This window comes from Tubulanus polymorphus, chromosome 5, assembly GCF_964204645.1.
Source record: "Tubulanus polymorphus chromosome 5, tnTubPoly1.2, whole genome shotgun sequence".
NCBI lineage: Eukaryota > Metazoa > Nemertea > Palaeonemertea > Tubulaniformes > Tubulanidae > Tubulanus > Tubulanus polymorphus.
Genome location: NC_134029.1, coordinates 2,656,447 through 2,675,216, shown reverse-complemented (window position 1 = coordinate 2,675,216; position 18,770 = coordinate 2,656,447). Strand labels below are relative to the sequence as shown.

At 38.6% G+C, this 18,770-nt stretch overlaps 2 protein-coding genes and 1 non-coding gene across 3 annotated transcripts; all 3 read right to left on the bottom strand.

Moving 5' to 3' along the window:
• Positions 1–607: 607 nt before the first annotated feature.
• Positions 608–4,485, bottom strand: LOC141905808 (DNA damage-regulated autophagy modulator protein 2-like). Its single transcript, XM_074794849.1, has 7 exons — positions 4,246–4,485; positions 4,093–4,146; positions 3,675–3,742; positions 3,175–3,329; positions 2,573–2,747; positions 2,323–2,363; positions 608–1,894 (listed from the first exon to the last, which is right to left on the bottom strand). The coding sequence occupies exons 1-7, from the start codon at positions 4,332–4,334 to the stop codon at positions 1,691–1,693; spliced, it is 786 nt and encodes a 261-aa protein (XP_074650950.1). The 5' UTR covers positions 4,335–4,485; the 3' UTR covers positions 608–1,690.
• Positions 4,486–4,845: 360 nt separating this feature from the next.
• Positions 4,846–8,739, bottom strand: LOC141905794 (bile acid-sensitive ion channel-like). The gene is made up of 11 exons (XM_074794827.1): positions 8,460–8,739; positions 6,869–7,136; positions 6,708–6,796; positions 6,489–6,625; positions 6,276–6,395; positions 6,047–6,193; positions 5,806–5,953; positions 5,634–5,687; positions 5,390–5,543; positions 5,099–5,190; positions 4,846–5,019 (listed from the first exon to the last, which is right to left on the bottom strand). Exons 1-11 carry the CDS (start codon positions 8,638–8,640, stop codon positions 4,892–4,894), a joined length of 1,518 nt encoding a protein of 505 aa, XP_074650928.1. The 5' UTR covers positions 8,641–8,739; the 3' UTR covers positions 4,846–4,891.
• An 8,047-nt stretch (positions 8,740–16,786) lies between these two features.
• On the bottom strand, positions 16,787–16,858 carry Trnah-gug (transfer RNA histidin (anticodon GUG)). Its single transcript has one exon. It is a non-coding gene; the product is annotated as a tRNA-His (tRNA).
• Positions 16,859–18,770: the final 1,912 nt, after the last annotated feature.

Sequence of the window (18,770 nt, the reverse complement as noted above, 5' to 3'; positions counted from 1 at the left end):
CTGCGTAATCTATCATACAGACACGCGGAACAAATGCGCTCTTTAAAAAAAAAAATATCTACGGAGAAAAATGTTACAAATGAAAAAATGTAGCGAATGGTTAGCGCTATGTTGCACCAGTGAATTCATTACGATCTCTGTTTAACAGCCATTCGATATATACTTGAAAAGTCGGCAGAAACAGACAGCGAGCGAAAATAAACGGAGAAAATATCAATTTTGAAGAACTGTATCATGAATAGAAATTGGGAAATAAACTCGAAAACTGCGTCAACGTCCTCACTCGAGACGGAGCAAATACTCGAGAAAATACGTTCCCGAGACTCTCATACAGGACATATTGACTGATGAAAAGAAAATGAATTTCATTTCTGTCGCATTGAATAGACATATCACATATACAGCACGCGTGTCTACAGTTGTATAGGTTAAAGCAACTTATATGCTTCTAGAAATCCTCGTTTTATACCACGCCCAAGGGGGTTCTTTGGATACGAACGAATCACCGTCCCACCCCCTCACACCTGTACAAACTGTCCTCCGCAAGGTTCTCCTTAATAAGAAAACTGTTTATTCATAAATATACAATTGAGCAACTGATACGAGACTTTATTTAAAACTTAACATAGTTAATATAGCTCAAACTTTATTTCACATATAATTAAACAGTACGAATACATTAAATAATAACATGCAGCAACATTTCCGCATGAGCTTTATTATAGAAATAGAAAAATATTATCATCATCATTTTTGATTTAAGTGTTTAACTTATTGAATAATGAATATATCAAGAAACCCTTCATCAAGTGGGCAAGTGACAATGGGACCACTGCTTCGGGTAATTCTATGTTTGATTATTTTCTATCATGAGCTAATTAATACATGCGTCTATCTTAACAAATCGTATATTTAAGATCACCAGGTCAGTTGATTAGGGCCGGAGTTTGAGGGACGAAAGTGCAGTTTGGTTATTTTTTTAAAATGCATAGACTGAAAAGCCTTGAGGTGTACAGACTAATTACAGCACATATTCTGAACAAATCAGGTCTCAAGTTGAAAATGTGAATTAAGAGACAATCACGTGTGATTCGACACACAGAAATTGAGAGTTTCTTGTCGCTATTTGGACGGAGACGTGCACATCATAGTTCGTGCAATTTGATTCCAAAGGCATATCATGGTGTTTGAGTGACCTGAAATTTATGTGTGACCGTTTTTTCGTGGAATGGTTCACTGTACATCATACATATAGAAAAAAGAATTCATATTTTAAAATGAATTGAAAATCCACGTATCTTAAATGTAGCAATTTCACAACAGAATTGAGTTTGAACTAATCCAAAAATGTGAGCGTTGTCACAACAGAAGGACGTTTTGTCAATTTCCAAAGTGTAAGCAGATGTGCTGGATTCTACTACACCACGTTTTAGTTTAGTCGCTAAAGAGAAATCCACAATACAAACAAAAAACCTGTGAGAATATTTGTAGTTTCCACTCAATTCTATCAGCCTTTTTAAAACGTGAAGTGAATTATAGCATTGGATCGAAAAGTAGATTTGTCTTCATATTGTGGATTTTTCTTCATTTGAATTAGACAGTCGCTTGCTGTTGAAACCAACATTTCGTCATGGCTGAAATTTGCATTGGATAATATTTTCGTATTGATGATTCACTAGCGTCTGAAATATCAAATCAACGACCCTTCAGAATCACGTGATTCGTCGTCTGAGCCGAGATTCATATCGTAAACATGTCCGTTTAGACGGATATTCATTTTAAGTGGTGTTATCGTCATCCGTTTAAACTCGTGAACGTAAGTCAAAACATAAACTAACATCATCAATACCATTAACCATTGACTTAGAGTACTAGCGTTATGGAGTTTGTAGTTCTGCAATTGAAAAAGAAATGAAAGAAAAGGTTATTAATATTTCATCAGATTAGTGGGCTTCTGAAGGCTAAGACAAACAGTGTAAGTCAAGACCAGTTCCAGAATTATCTGTGAATACATTCGTGTGTAAAAGTAAAGAAGCTGATTTTCTGACACTGAAATTTTCAAGGTCCGAGGTCCCGAATCTTCACGGGTGTGGCCGCCTTAGATATGAAGGTCCACGGTCACCCTACACGCTCAGCGCGCACACATAAACACAGCTAGGTTAGGATAAGAAGATTTTCTTTTTAAATCCAATGAACCAAATGTTCCAATGCTGTGCATTACAATGGGATTTCAACTGGCAACAAAAGAACATATCGACAACGACCACTAAAACAGAGAAGCGAAAGAGACGACTGTTAGACTTTACTAGAATTTCTACTCACTGAATAAGATAAAGTCCAAAACAACACACCCGTCGTGCAAGCTGTAAAGATAATTTGACAAGATCAAAATTAACATGGGTTTAGGAAACTAGAGACTAGTGGATTAGATAGCATGTTTTAAGGCGCCCTGGATCAAGTTCCCACGGTTAGGATCAACTAGTTCATTTCCGATCTAACCGCCACACCGAATCCAAATGTGAAAATAATCGTTGATGTTCTACATAATTTGACAATCAAAAACAAATCGTACTTATCGAAGATAGCAACGTCATTCCAAAAGTAGCTACCAGTCGCGTGCGACAAACGGTACGAGATGTAAAATAATGCATCTTATAAGACAAAGCGGTGTTGATACCAGCGTTCACACATAATCCAAGATACGCGAGCGCTGCTCCGACATAGTGCGTATAACCGAGATTAGTTATCTAGAAAAAAAATAAAGAAAACAGTTCGGTATTTATGAGAGAAAAAATAAAGAATTTTAGAGATTATCAAAGTAACTTTGAATACACTAGAATACAGATGTTTGTGTAAGAAATGTTAGGGAAAACTAAAATCATTAATTGCAATAAGATTCAAACACACTACATACGAATTTAGAATATTGAAAACTAGATTCATTGTCAAGAGTTTAAATCAAAAATGAAGTCGATCTTTTGAATTTGTATGCGGTCGGTTCAATTTAATTATTTCGTCTAAGGTACGGGCTATTCTTTAACCATTAATTATAATTGGTAATCCGATCTACATACAGAGATTTACCAGTTCTGGATAGAAATAGGAATTCTCTATATCCTCTATTCTAATTGATATCAATTATTCTCTACGTAAATGTAGCTATTGTAAATGTACCTGAAAATTAGCGACGACGCTAATTCCAAAAGAGTCTAAAAATCCAAATGCGAGAGCCACGTTATTCATTCGTAATAAACGCCTGGTTCCTCGCGTGGAAACCTCTGAGAAGTATGCGCTTACTTGTTTACTGATAAAATAGTAGAATATTCCTACTAAAAAGAGAAAATAATGAAACGAACAAAAAGAAAAGATAAGAAACGTATCACGAATACGCAAAAACAACGTCAAAAATGAGTAAAATACGGGACATCTAAAAATGAATAGATAGGAAAATAAAGTCAGACTTGGGAATAAGCCTGAGATCAGGTGAGACCGTAAAAACCGGGCACCAAATGCGAAACACATCACATACATGAGGGTCGTTGATATAATTGAAGCAACGATATTCAAATAGTTGTAGGTATAATGAAGACTGTATGGTGTTTATGGTGATATTATTGTATGGTGCTGTATGGTATCTGATACTAGTTGAGTTGGGTATACGCATGATATCTTACATAAAACTGCTATCGTGTTCCATAACTCTCCAAATATACAACTTTCTGGACTCGATGCCCCTGTCTCACTGAAACGATATCTCAATATAAAATCACACAAGTTTTTTCACTTATAGCAGATATATTGCAAATATGTTTACCAAACATATTTGTACTAAGAGCTTTTAAAGTGGCCTTGACCTCGAACAACAATCTGCTCAAATATTGGTTAAGGTCTCTTGGAATATTGTAAGAATGCAAGAATTTGCCGCAAATGGTATATTCTATTTTTCACGGCTTGTGTACTGTTGAATTAAAGCGCTCCTTAAAGATTAGTCAGAGTACGGTCAGTTTAGCCAGATCTACAGTTACATGGGCGGCTTGCTATGAGAATTCAAGAATTGTACAATGTACAATCTTACGAACGCCTTTTTCTTACCTTATGTATGGAAATTGCCTTTTTATGTGTCCTTTTAAGAACGATATCGTGTATCTGAAAATCATCAATTCATTTTAATTCTTCTGTTTAATCCAAATATCGGAAAATCCAATTCTAAAAAGACACTTAGAATTTAAGGAGCACACGACTTACGCTGTGATTAACGATAGCAATGTTAAAATCGCAATGGATATGGGTAATACGTGAGGCCCAGGGCAGCAGCCCATGCCACATCTAACCATTTTAATCCGTGAACTGCACTCTTCGTATATATAGCTAATACTATTTTGTATCCATCGATATGACGTATATATGTGAATATAAGTACAGCATATATATATATACCCTTATGTTTGAATATAACTACATAGGTGAATTGAATAATCCCGGGTGAACAATAGATGATCAAAATGTAAAAAACTGGTTTCACATCCACAAAATATCTATGACCTAAATCGTTTTGTCATGAATAGACTCGAGTAAATTCGTGTTTCCTGCTCTCCTATCTTTCAGTAGAATAGTCTGCATAAATCCTTACAGTACTAACAGTAGTGCTATAGATGTAGTACGATACACACTCACATACACTCAGCACGTATTGTAGGCCTACGCCCTTTCTGATCGCTAGTTATAAACGCTACATACGTTCGATACTTAGTTAAAGCTGCCGCATCGAATCGATTCTGCTTGAGAGAGAAAAAATGAGAAAAAACGACGTAATTGGAAAAATAATACAATACTTTTTAATCGGATGATATCTTATTCTACAAAATAATCGCTCAAATCTATCATGCTTCCTTTAATCTTGTTTGAATTGTTGGTTTCTATTGATGATGCGAAATATGATATTGATAAAATACTCCAGAAATTCCAGCGTAGTCATCAAACTAATACCGAGAAATAATCCCATTTGTCCGCCAATATCACCTGTAAAAAAGCAATATTACATTAATTCAAAGGGATTATATGGGGTTAGAAATATATATCAGACAGATCTAAACCTCACCCAATAAATCTCCAAATGTAACCGCGACTTGTTGTTCAATCTTCTCGTAACTTAATTCCTCGAAAAAGATCCTCAAAGCCGCTACATTCGATCTGAAAGAATACCACTATATCTCGTAGAAAACTCGGGACAGCAAGGGATAGTCCTAACACTATACTGTTTACTTTTTAGTCAATTATGGACTCGATTTGATATCATTATTGTGTTGTATACGTAAAACGATATGGTATCGAATAAATCATTAATAAGAAATACTAGGACTTTCCTTATTTGATGTTCTGCGTCACTTACTTGATATAAGCGGCGTCAAGTTTAGCTTTTTCAGCCAAAGTTTGAGCGTGTTTTTCAGTCGGGTATCTGGCGTATGAAAGTCTGACGTCGTGTTGGTTGTAGTCACATGCTATCGGGCAGTCGCAGAATTGAGGTAGATTAGAATTCACTTCCGCTGTAATATTTGGTGATAGAATTGTTTTAAATGCACATTAAACAGGCCCAGTCTTCGATAAAAAGAATACTGCATGTCTATTGCCCTCACCATGCACGAGTCGAGCGCAAATCATTTCAGTTACATCGCATTTTTTTCCTTTTCCTACAAATGAATTTCTATAATTCAATTCATCTTTAAGCGCAGTTCCTTTCAAGCTAATGCTGAAATTCTCACTATTGTGATAATTATACGATAATGAAACGATAACGCATGATAATACCTGGTAAATACGAAGGATTGCAGCCACATCGTTGGGTCACATATCTCGACTGACATTCCAACACACAAGCTGGAACTGTGTACGAATCAAAGTTTTCGAGTTTAATGTCGTTCCTGCATTCACCCCAGGGTGCTACGAGGTTTGAATGCTGAAAAAGAAACAGCTTAAAAATTAAAGCATCTTGAGCTTTTTTGAAGGTTAACTACATCGCCTTGACCTTCTATAGTCCCATCTTACGTACTTGTCTTCGGCGAACGCTAGTAGATACCTCGAAACCGGAACTGACGTCATCGCCTTCCACCATTACAAATGGCGGTTCTGACGGCGAGTGAATGAGATATTTTAAACCGGTATGCGTGTACTCATCTAATAGATACGTATACTGATCCTTAAATATAGAAAACTCGAGAAATCAAAACGCTGCACAAATACACGGTATAATAAGAGTGGATGAATTATGTGTAACATACACTAGCGACATCTATTTCCAGGTATAAACCACTCGCTGAACCAGGCTGAGTTTGACTAATACTTCCGGCTCCGTTGAAAGTGTAACAATTGCCTAGTCGTGTGCTCACTTGAGTCCAGTCCTAAACAGACAACAGTATTACTGATTAATGATATTACATTATTTCTCAAAGACTGTTCAGATCTCCTGAAATGAACGCCTGCTTTCTACGAACTTTTTGTTTGCACGGTTTTCCCTTAAATGAACACGACAACAGCGTCTTATCGTCCAATTTCCAACCTTTTGCTTTATTAAATTCGTCCAAATCAAAATGACCGTCGTTACATCTGCTTATAACAGTCTGAAAATGATCTGTAAAAATATGCACTTCGTGATATTCAACTCTTTTGACACATTTTTTTCGAATTTATCTTTATTTGTAAAGTTCACTTGCCGGTGGCTTCCGTCGTGTTTTCCCTGTACGCGTGGGCTAAAGCATCAATAATCTCCTGTTCACATGGCGACAAAGTTGATTTAATATATCTAAAAAATGTATCGGAAAATGAATTTATTTCGTTCATAAAATCGAGAATTGATATCGAATTATGAATCTACCTGTTATAATTGCAAATAGTAACGGCGGGAAACGGCATATCAGTTCCATACTTCTTACTAAGTGAGGTATTGGTGGGCCAACTGAGGTAGTTCTGTACAAGTAGACTGACTTGCCAGACGATACAAGCCAGACCAATGGCTACCAGACTTGTCCATACTAGTTTCCGTGTCGGGTGACAACTCTCGTTGATTCTCGCGAGACCGTGACACGAAGTGGAACTTGCGAATGATTTTTCAACCGAATGAACGTGTTCACTGCCTCCCAATCCTAGTATTGAAAAACGATCATGTTACTCTGGCATTCTAACGCTTACTAAATATAAACATGACGGTTGCATTTAAATGAATGTTTCTCTGGAACCGAGACGCTTTCGATGATAATGACAGGGCTCTGGTATACAGCGACATTTTCACCCGAAGTGTCTCTAATCATATATTTTTGGAAAAACGCATTCCTTTATTAAATTCTACAAAACTATCACCTTTCCTGTACCTATATCCTTAATCGATTCTTATCACAAATTTCCTTCTTTTATTTACAAAACGATAGTTAAATGAAATGTGACAGTTTTGTATTTCGGTGCAGCAGTTCGGCCCAACGCAGAGTATCAGATCTAAACCGCTAAGTGCTGTCTCTATACAAATCATTAGCGGTCAACGTGGGAACTAATGAGCCCATAATTTCTACTATGGCATGCAAGTTTAAGTTGGTTCACATATTCGCCGTCAGCGTATATAGGGGCAGCACTTGACGGTTCAGGTTTCACGCATATCGGTAGCTTGCGAGCGAGTCAGAGTTTTTCCGGATTAAAAATGAACACCAAACCACGCCTAAAAACCAATCGTAAAACTAAACAACAATTCGTGAGTAGTTGTTAAGAGGAGATATCATCGTTGTACAATGATAATGCTGTATTGCTACGGTCCTGCCATGGACCCAAAATTCAAATCTTAAGCGCGCTCTTTCCCCGCGACGCCGTGTGCGCTTTTCACGTTTGGTGTGTTTTTAAATCATTATGCCGGAACTCTCCATTCGGCCAGTTTGTACAGGTTTGTGCACTTTATACACAAAGCGGTATTCGTGTTAATATATACGATGATTGTGTTAAAGTAACATATGGCAGAGAGCGCATACAGCGCTAGATATTAATCCCTGCCCGATATATGTATAAACGTTTTATATTCCGACATCATAATTCAGATGCTTCCATAAATGTAACCCTAATTTTACTAATTAAGAGAAAAATATATACATATCATGTATGTAATTAAATGTAAAACGTGCCCCATTTGTTGCGGCTTATATTAGTACTCATTAGCTTTATTTGATATCTTGTTCAGAAATTTTCCCTCGCGCTTCATTCAAACCGATCGTTATCCCAGCCGTTTCCAATGCATACATTGGTATATCATATACATTTTAACTGTACTGCAGTAGTAATAGCCAATTCTATTCCCCGGCGCGCCGGCGTCCGAATGCGGGTCGTCCCAAAATAAAAACTCTCATTGCGTCATTGGATATTGCAGCAGATTGTAATTGCTGTTAGGTAAGCCAACTTCCACGTATGTTCACTGATAAAACCACACTTACCTGAATACCAGCAGATATGTGGTTTGCGTTCACTATCCGCGGAATTAGACGGTGTCCGATCCATGTTGGTATACGGCAGTGCACCTCCCCTGGTAGGCGAGGATTTATTCTCAGCGCGCGATGTGCTCGCTATTACACCGGAACTAGAAGACTGCTGTTTGGTCTGACGAAACGGCAGCATCGTCTAAATCCTTTTTCTTAAACTTGTTTCTTATTTCAGATCTATTTACAATCGTATTTCTGTTCGATTCAGATCTGCATATAGTATATATAAGATTCAAATGACGAATCAATGAGAATGTCGTTACTAGAGATAGCTTTTGGACTCGGGTTCGAAGTTTAAAAACTTTGTACTTTGTACAGTGAAACAGCGAATATTCGTCGATGAATTATTAGCCAACAAAGGCTAAACTAATGCTGTATTAATGACATTTTTTTTTAAATGTTTTGTGTAAATATGGAGTAAGTTAAGTTGAGAGAAAAAGGTTGATCGTTTCTATTATTTCCAATGCGTACGTAGTCAATTTCATGCGTCGATATTCTGCCAGATGTCGCCTGATTGGACAAGATTCTTCACTAGTTCTCACTAATATCGCTCGCTGGCGTTGCTTTGGCCGCAGGTGTATTGTTACTTTTCCGTTTGTAAATCCTGTAAGATCGTCTATGAACCACTGAGCATGGTTAGAGTGAAGTAAATTTCATCGTCGTATCTAATCACACGCTGTATGTAGAATGTAGAATAAAGTTAAGTCGCATAATATAATAATGATGATGATGATGATATTTATGTCATCAGCAATTAAAATGAATACCAAATTACAAAAGGAATACATGGAATGCCGAAATTAGTAGATTGATGATAGGCCTGAACAGAGCCTGTTAAGGCTGTACAATTGCAAGGACGTCCAGGCGCCTTGAAAAATAAAGTTTTATGATAAGTAGTGATGATAATGAGATCGAATGCATCGCATTGTTTCTTATAGCCATACACGTGTGCAGATAAATTCATCTTGGATTTACAAAAATATCTCAAATAAAGTTGATTATTCATGTTAAATTTATTATTTTATAAGATTCTTTCTATTGTAATTTGTAAAAACTGCTTAATTGATTTAGTTCACGAACGTCAAAAAGTCAGACCCATCCACGAAACAACGTGGAACTAGATCTAGCCAAATTGCAAGATTTCGGCATAATGCATATGATTGGATCAGTCATACGGTACACAAAATTGGGCAAATCATTTACCATTTTCAATATAAACCAAACACAGTTTCATAGGAACCATACGTATATACATATTACATTACAGCTCCGTAAACTTGCAAACGCATCTGCCATCATAGAACATACATTATAGTCTGGATAACTCACGCGATCCTACCAGGTGGGTCCGAACGCACCTTCATACCCATTCTAGTACCGATAATTTGACGAGTAGGTAGTTAGGAAAGTGCGACTATGGATGGGCGATCACCTGTCGACATGTGCCGACACTCCGACAGACAATAACGTGTTGTCCTATTTAATGAATTGTTGTCATTGTTCACTGATCTGGAGATGCAGAGATGAAACAGTAAGATTCTACATTAGGAGTAATACAGGTTACTAATTATTGACGTCGATGACAATTAATACGTGCATCGCACACGAGAGTCGGAGGTTGATTCTTTGTTTGTCTGATTTCTTATTGATACGTTATAAGCCGCTAACGATGTATCGTACAATAGAAGCCATTTTAACGTTAATAAGATGCCATCGGTTTTGACCACAATGATATCCACTTTAGCTATTGTCTTGTCGGTAAAATAACGAAGCGACATCGGGAGAAGGATCTGTATAATTAACGATACCCCGACCGAGCCGCGGCTCTTGTTTACCGCCGCATCTTCTGTTTAGTTACATGAATTGTCAGTGATTAGGAATTAAAGGCGTCAATGTTTTTGGTAACGTATAATAACGACCGGGAGCAAATTGGGCCGCGTTCGGATCATCACTTCCGGTATAACTGCATGCTGGCGCGCGATAAAAACGGATATCTCACCGCGATCTGAAGACAGTCGTTACTTCCATTCCAACGAATCTCAATACACAGTCAATTAGCACTACAGAACCTGTAACAAAGTTTCTTGTTAGAAAAGATCACTTAGTATCGACTCAATTCATATCAATGGCTTATTGAGAAAACATTCTTTTCTAATTTATCACGACTCGGTTGATGCGAATAGCGTTAAAGCCCGATCTTTGCATATCGGGCCGTTTTGCAGTCGTTTGAAACATCTTTGTAAATATTTTGCAGTGGAGAGGACGCATTGATCGTTCTTCGTTTCGGATCGATATGGCGGTCTCTGACTTTTAGATGATCTGATTCGATCTTCGACACCCAACAAGAGACATCCGTCTTACTATTGTGAGACGGCGTTACCTACAGGAAATACACATCACAACACATACACACTAGATATTCCGAATTATCCACAAGATCTGATTACAATTTCAAAGATTGCACACAGAAGAAAAAGATTTCTAACCAGCAAAAGGAAATTAATTCACACGTTGGGGTAAATCCCTGGACCACTTGAAGTGCAGCGCAGTGATGAGTTGTCAGAGGTTTGCCGTAAACAGACAAAGTGTTAGTCATAATTTCAGCATTAGAATTCAAAGGAGCCTTTGGTGCAGGTCCACGTATACCAGGCAAAGACGAATCGCAAGTTAAGATCGATGGTGTGTCCAGAGTTTCGTAGTTCAACTTAAAAGTCAGACTTACTCCGGTCTCTAATCTCGTACCTCAAATCTATGCAGGTGCGAATATTCAAAACCTGTGAAATTTCATTTTCGCTTTCTCAGCTTCCTCTGTACTGGTTACAATTAACAACTCCCTGGAAGATGTTAACGAATGATTTAAACAATTAAACCCTCCATAGTTTTAAGAATTCATGTCCGATGATCATTCTATTGCTTTTAAGGTAAAATCAATACTCAATTATTCAAAACCCAACCGCTTTCCGGGTCGTCATTATAGCGTGTGAGTTGAAGAAAACGTTGTTTATAATTCAATACATTCCAATGGTTTATTCTGATGACATGATAACGGTCCGTATTGTTCCGGTAATGTTTATACATACGACTATAGCCACCATCTTTCTGGGCGGTGAATCTTAGTAAGTATCAATCGTCCGTTGCGTGCAAATAGAAAAACATGAATAATCATTTGCCGTCGAAGACGCCATGTTGCTTCGATTAATAATAACCCACTCGGACAAAGCAATTCTAACAAGTGATTATGAATTAGAGATGTTTGCATTGTCACAATCTGTATCTAGCATCTCTAGGCATGTACACTCTTTTGTCTTATCACGACAGACACAAAGTAATATGTCCATACAGGGCTGTAAGCCGGACAAACAATTCCAAGTGTTTATGTATATCTTGGATATTATCAAAAATCAATAAGAAATTATAAGAAATCCTTTTGTAGACCGAATCTCAAATGACCTTTTCGTAATATAGCTGTACGCAGGCAAATTTCTACCTGGAATGAAAAATTCCAAGCCCATTCTGTCCCCCCCCCGCGTTGGCGTGTACCCCATGACGTAGGTAACTAAGAAAGATTCCGACATCCACCGACGCGTAATTTCTTCTCTAAAGAAACATGAAAGTCTCCTTAAAGAGATTATTCAAACATGAGCTGTTTTTACATATAGATCGAAGCCGACTGCGGTAAATACGTCAGGCTCTGTTTGCTGCGGTAGAGCGGATAGACACAGTCTCTGTTTGCGATTTGTTGTACTGCTAATTACGACTCGTGTCTTTAACACACTCCAACGGGTAAACTCCACGACTTGAAAGGCATCTTCAGTTGAGACATGATAACGACGCAATTTACTTGAAGACTTCAAAACCTCTCATTCCTATCACAAACAGAATGAGTAATTAACTTATAAAAGTTTGTAATATGTTTGTTAATGTTCAAACGTTGAGCGCGCAGTCTGAAGTCGCTGAATAATTAACCGTTTATTTCACAAAACTTCAATCATGATAAAAACATTAAGCAAATAGAAAATGCTTCATTCTCATTATTTGCAGTGTAATCGGCGTATTCAAAATTTCTGTTGTTCATTTCATCGCCCCCATCATCGTCTACAGCGCCGTCGTCATCCGAACACGGAGCTGACGCAACCAGGTTCGAATCCCTCCAATGGCGGGGTAAGTCAGGAGCAAAAATGTCAATGGCAGTTCTTTATTTCAAAATTGACATTTTTCACCGAAAGGCACGTATAATATAGTACTTCGGGAAAGCAATACTAGCTCGTAATTCCAAAATTGCAATAGTCAAACCCAGTGCACCAACCACTATGCCGCCGATTAGAGGCGGTTGAATTTGTTTGGTCATAAAGAATTAGTTAATTCGTTATAGATTGTCAGTGAAGTGACCAGTCTGGTGAGGTGACTAGTCTAGTGAGGTGACTGATTGCCAAATACCCTATTATCTCTAATTTTCTGATTACAAGAATTTCAATTCTGTCAGCATTTGTTCAAAGAGCTCGACCAGGATCAAAATATATCCATTAAAAAATATATAACTTTGGCTCGTGCCATTCCCATATTTGGGCATGTCCAATGTTGTATCAATTCCCAACGTGAATTGCTAAAATCCGAATACTTTCTGATGGATACAATTAATATTTTTTTAAATCGAATCATTTATTTTATTTGGACAGCTCGTCATCCGCGGCAGGTGGATCTGTGAGCGTGTTGGCTATTGTTTCCGTTTTAGCTAAGCGATGGCGCACCGCAAAACCGCAACAGCCCCTGTCTATCGGAGAAATCAACGAAATTGTAACATTGCGTGGGGTATAATGGCTTAATGGAATTAAAACTATACCACGGGTCAGAATTAATTAAACTGTAATGAGTTTTACGAGCCACGTTTGTTGAAATTTAAATGCAGCTTTGCATGTGTTTGCCGAAACCGATCTATCTTAAAACAGAATTGATGTCAATTCGGTTCTTCGTCGATGACACGAGCAACTTGACAGCAAACCCCATTAACGAACGGAGACATGCATTTCACGACGGGTTTAGTTTAATGTCTGTGTATGTAAGTCGTTAAGGTTATGAAAGAGAATGATTGAAAATTAATGATGAAGCGTGTTGGATGTGTTTAATACCGATGAAGACGCCGTGTCTTTGTTTATCCGCATTTTCATTTACGATTCGATTTCCTATTTGGATTGTATTTGTCTCACAGATTCCTTTAGAATTTACCACTTTGTCGTATAAATCCTATATCTATTATGGTCGTGTGGTTAACTCTGTATCTTGACCACACGAGGCCGTATAATTATAGCTGGGCCTCAATTTCCTGTCAATATTGATTCGGAACTTAAAATCAATAGATAAATCATAGAGAAAATTCGGAGATATCTAGAAGATAAATGAAAAGAAGAATATATCAGTGGGTTTCTAAATCTTTTAATGGTATGGCATAACTGTACATCCTTTCGATTAGTTGGCATCCTGTAGAATAGCTCTTTGCATTAACACCTTGGATTTCGCCTTCCGAGTGACTGATACCCCACGTAAGAGGCTCTCTCGCATCTCTGGTTACTCAAAATATCATTCAAATGCGTCATTGGCCGTCAAATGGCCACCAACTGCGACTTTTCACTTCAGTTAGTCACTTGCGCTCGACGGCCAGTATGCCCCGTTTTGACGTCACGTCAATATTGATGCCTATAGGACTCGCATTTCTGTGTATGTTCGGTTCCCTCAACTTCACGCCAATCAGTCTTCTTAAATTCTTGACTTCTTGACATTTATCAAACTAAACTGGAAAATTGTCTAGATAATTATGACGAGGCTTCGCGCGACTTTCGAATGGGCAGATGAAAAAGAAGCTATCTAAATCTGTAGATAGCATGAAAAATCTCATTAATCGTTACTATATCGTTCCATTAAACTAAGTGTTCAATAAATCAGAGATGAATTGAAGTTTTCAGATGATTCGAGCCTGTTGTGAAAACAGATTACTCGGTGTCAAGAACACACGAGATATATATCTCTATGAACACACAGTGCTGTCACCGTCGCTGCCGTCGCCATTGCTGGTGTTGTGTCACCTGCTCCTAGTGAACGTTTGTTAACTGATTCATTAACTATAAACATGCAAACACGACCAAAAACAGCGCTCAACTTGATGGATGACAAACTGTCAAAGCAATGTACATCTTACGTGTGAAAATCTACTTAAACCCATGAAAAATTCATGCAAATTGATAAGTTCCTCGGGCTGAGCGGATCAGTCGTTAGATTCAAAACGCACCACGTGGCTATTGTCCGTACCGGAAGTGCGGTATCGTGATGGACCCAATCGAACGCGAACGATAACAGATTTAATGAGTCACAACCGAACGCGAGTTAGCACGCTCGGAAACTGCCGAAGTTACCATCGGCTAGCAGTAATTATCTACCTTATTACTGATGTGTTTGAAAATACTTTGTACACGCAGTATAAACGGAAACCAAGCCAGATTTGATGTCCGTCTGCGATATGTGTCGTAATCAGTTCGTTAATGAAACGGCTTCGAGACAACATCAGTCGATGTAACTCTCAGTGAGTGTGCAGCCCGCCGGAATATATACAACAATTCGGTCTTATAAACGAATCAAGGTGTGGATGATAAACAGACTGTTGATAAGTCTGTGTGACCATCGATAACTAATAATCGAAGCGTTTGTCACGTCCGCTGTCCACCAGATGGCGGGACCTACACGAAACATTCCATATACCATGGAAATGGTTGGAGTGTAAACAAAATCGTAATCGTAATCGTTATCGTAATTTCAAGTTCAACTAACTTTGGTCCTGAGATTTAAAACGTGCGAATAAACTAGAGTTAGAACACTAGTTTATACGTACGTACATGGGTTAACTGGTCCAAATGTCTAGCAAGTCCTTATCTCACTTCCATCGGTGAAGGGGAAGCAGCAATCTAAGTCCTGTAATCAGTGATTGAGGTACATCCTGATATCAAGAGCGATCGGAAACTACAGCTCTGTAAACGACTCCATTCGTCTTCGTAAATATCTACAGTCTCTTCAATATTTAATCTAAATCATGTATAAGCTGTTTCCCGCCTCTGCGAGATGCTGTTAGACAAACAATTGCGGGTTTTATAGATCGCTAGTCTACGTTACCGGAAGTTAAAATGGTTTTTATACGTAGACCGGAAGTGGAGACATTATGGCGACGCGTCATTTGCGTCATGATTAATGGCGGACAGTCACGTGACTACGGCATAAATAAAAGTGTCCCTCCTCTTTTTATCTGTATCGATAAATGAAAGTCGTTGTTTTTAGTCAACAGGACTCACCGGGCCCGGCCACGTATAAAAAGGCCGGAGTAGGTCTTTATTGAGTCCAGAAATAAAAACTGAAATCTCCGGTGCTCGTAACATCTTCTGAGACTTTGTCATCGGTCGCCAACTCTTAAACTAATCAACAAATTCCTTTGACTACCGGATAAAGTCTATTTACAATCAGCATCTGCAAAATATGCCTTGAATCTTAAACAAATGAGAAAACAGTCTACAACACAAATCAAAGCAGTCTATACACAAGTTAATTAGACCACAAGGGACGTTAAACTTACCCCTTGTCCAATTGACATGCGTAAAGGCAAACATCAAAGAAATTGATCTGGGATTTGGAATAGTAGAACATCTTGTTGTCTTTAGCTGCGGATTACACACGTTAAGTTGTTTAGTACAGTGCTGAGTGAATGCCGTTTAATACAATCCCTGGTTCATGTCATCCTCCCTCTGCAGGGACTCGAACCTGATGGCATCGCTACACTCAGCCACGGCACGAACCCCTGCATCAGTAGACCGGGTGCGCAGGTACATGCGCAGCTTTCCGAACGAAAACTGGCGGCACCAATCAGATTGCTCGTTGTATAATCGTTGAGGCAAATTTCAAGGAAGAACTATAAATGGGAAAACCCGGGCTAAAATAAAACGGGATTTCTGATTGGCTAAAAATCACATCATCTGAACTGCGCATGTATCTGCGCACACGGTCGATTATGGCAGGGTTTCGTGCCGTGGCAATCTCGATGCCATCAGGTTCGAATCCCTGCCGGGGGAGGATGGGTTCATGTGAGAATACATTTTTGTACACAGTTGTATCATTTCATATTAAGAAATTTGTAATCTACTTGTTTGCAAGATGTCACTAGAATATAATGATCTGTCTAATCATGGAAATATAAAATGTATTTCCATCAAAATATATCGATCGGTCTTATCATGGAAATATAAAATGTATGCCGTGACCAGGATTCGAACCTGGGTTATTGCGGCCACAACGCAATGTCCTAACCTCTAGACGATCACGGCCAGTTCGCTGTAAGGCGGATTTCAATTTATAAGTTTCTACCTTTAGTCCCCTTCGTCTAACTCCGCAATGACTTGCTCAACGCTGTATTGGCAGTATCTCCACGCGTAGTCGATAGAGACGCGGAAAAAAGTTTCTGGTCAAGAAAAAATGTCAATATATTCGTTGATTGCCGCGTGTAGCGATAACGAGCAGATAGGGAATCATTTACTGACGAATAAAAACTCTCCGAAGATTAAAACTTCGTCTGGTTCCTTCTTTTTCTTCTTTCGTCTTGCAAAATCAAACTTAATCTACCAGGCAAATCAACGATATAGCCTGCAGGTAGAAATCATCATCAGTAGCTGCTGCAGTAGCGCTGTGAAGATCCTCGGCAGCAGATCGATGTCGGTTACGTTGACAAATCGGCCCCAAATCGTCATAGAACAATTGACGTCGGCAATGTTGGATTGATTTCCGGTAGTTTTGTTAGTTTATATAATTGGAGATGTTCCGTTTAATGTAACCCTATTACCCTCGGCGCAGTCAAATATTGAATGCTAAATAAGTCCCAGGAGTTACTTATCATGCAGTCCATCGACTTGACGGCAGATTTGGTTATCTGTAACGGTACGATTCGGTATTATTGCCGAGGAGATGTTAACGAAGCCTGTAAGGGCAGCCCTCTAGCCATCTACGCGTCATAATCTACCAGACTTGTCTTTTTTCGAGATAAATGGCGCCGTCGTATAGTTCGCTGCTGCGAGACGCCTAAAGCGTAGATAATGATAATAACGATGATATAACATCGGCGAACAGTAACAACGAGGCGTCGTTCCTCGTATCGAGTCGATGGCGACATCGAAAATATTTTGTTCGTAATTCAATCAAAAAACACACTTCAAAAACCGCTAACGCATTCCATTAGAAGCAGGCAAGCGACACGCGATGTACTTCCGTTTGCTGTGACGCTTATCTGGGTATGATTGAAACTTAATGAGCTGGGAGATGGGTAGGGGTTGCAGGCCTATTATTCGGGTAACGTTAAGGCGGAAGTGAGACACACGTCTTTGTAAACACGTTTGTACACCACTGGCAAATACTCGTCTCGTCTTGCAACCGGTATGAACAGTATCGCCGTCTCATTAGCGCAATACAAAACGTTGAATGACACGTTTTTACCGCGTTACACGACAGTTAATTAAACGACTCGATCTGAACAACGCTTATATGACGTCACATGTTCTGCGGGATCCGTACAAAAAATAACTGCACGTAACCTACTCGTCACAACGACGAATCGTGCTGTGGGTGTATATGTATATACGGCGTACGCTGTGCTCGGGGCCAGGAAATCGCTTAGACGGCGTTCAAAAACCGACAATACACATTCTGGTCATTAGAAAAACTCATTAGATTTTTCAGATATCAACTGTAAATACGACAGATCGGTTACAGATAGCAGACACGAATCCCTGAACACGCAATCCCATATTAATGATATATCTAGGGTAGCTTCATTTCGATAACTTTAATAAACAATATCCATGTGTACGTGTGTATACATGTTATTGTTTAATATGCAAATTAGATCGATTAAAAATGGCGCGCGTGAACGTATTCTTAAAATCAAATACGTATCTTGTATAGGAGGTTTTCGTCTGAGTGGAAATAAATGTTTAGAGTTAAGTAATAGCGAACATCTTCTCAGTTTCTCTCTCTTAGTTCATTTCATACGATAATTTATCTCGTAAAGAACTGATTTTCGCCTCTTGTTCGATATGCTAATTTCATTTCGCTTACAGCACCTCCGCAAAATTTCGACGACTCTCTTTTTCTCGACCGAATAGACAATTTACAAATGATGGCATCTTCCTGTATTCTGAAGACTTGGTAAATAAACACTTGATTTATAGTCAATCAGTCGACACGACG